This window comes from Antrostomus carolinensis, unplaced genomic scaffold, assembly GCF_000700745.2.
Source record: "Antrostomus carolinensis isolate BGI_N321 unplaced genomic scaffold, ASM70074v2 scaffold28775, whole genome shotgun sequence".
Lineage (NCBI taxonomy): Eukaryota > Metazoa > Chordata > Aves > Caprimulgiformes > Caprimulgidae > Antrostomus > Antrostomus carolinensis.
The window spans coordinates 1-685 of NW_010317497.1; the positions used below are offsets into that span (position 1 = coordinate 1).

General features: G+C 61.2%; 1 protein-coding gene across 1 annotated transcript in view; it reads right to left on the reverse strand.

Annotated features, from left to right (window-relative positions):
* Positions 1-56: 56 nt before the first annotated feature.
* The window catches only part of LOC104525446 (NADPH oxidase 1-like), a gene marked incomplete at both ends in the record, with an annotated part of 2,275 nt that continues 1,646 nt past the window's right edge, over positions 57-685 (reverse strand). Inside the window, 2 exon segments of the mRNA XM_010168606.2 lie at positions 57-272; positions 353-620. Of these exon segments, the coding sequence (XP_010166908.2) occupies positions 57-272; positions 353-620 (484 nt within the window).

The window sequence follows — 685 nt, forward strand, 5'->3', positions numbered from 1 at the left end:
GGGGTTGCTCAAGGTGGAGCAGAGCAGGAGGGGTGGAAGGATGCAATGACAAGCACCGGAAAACCCAGCATGGAGAAACCCACAGCTGGTCCCATGGAACATCCCATACCTTCTTGGTCTTGAGGGTCTGGTCAGCCTGCTGAAACTTGTACCAGATGGACTTGAGGATGGAAGCAAAAGGGGTGACGCCAATGCCAGCTCCCACCAGCATGGCCACCTCATACTGGAACACATCTTCGCTGGCTGTGCCGAAGGGACCATCCACCTCAATCCTGGCCAAGGGAGAGCCTGGGTAAGAGGTACAGCCTCCCCATATCCCCAGGATGGTCCATTTGGGTGCTCCCTGGCCTACCTGGGCATCTCTGGCTTCTGCTGCTGGAAGGTGTCGATGAGACGCTCCGTCCAGTCACCAGCTGCTCGGATGTGGATGGAGAAGAAGTCCTCCTCAGGCGCCGAGGTGAGGGTGAAGGGATGCCACTCCAGCAGGGAGATGGCGGGGCAGTTGACGAAGATGTACTGCCCCACCTCCATGCTGAAGCCCTTCTTCTGCATCTGCAGCTCCAGCACGCGGGCAGGGTGCATGACCACCTGCGGGGCAGGGACGGGGCTCAGCGCCCAGCCTGGCTTCTCTCCCTGGGCAAGGGGCTTTGGCAGCAGCCCCTGCCCACCTCCTCGTGGCCCCCCC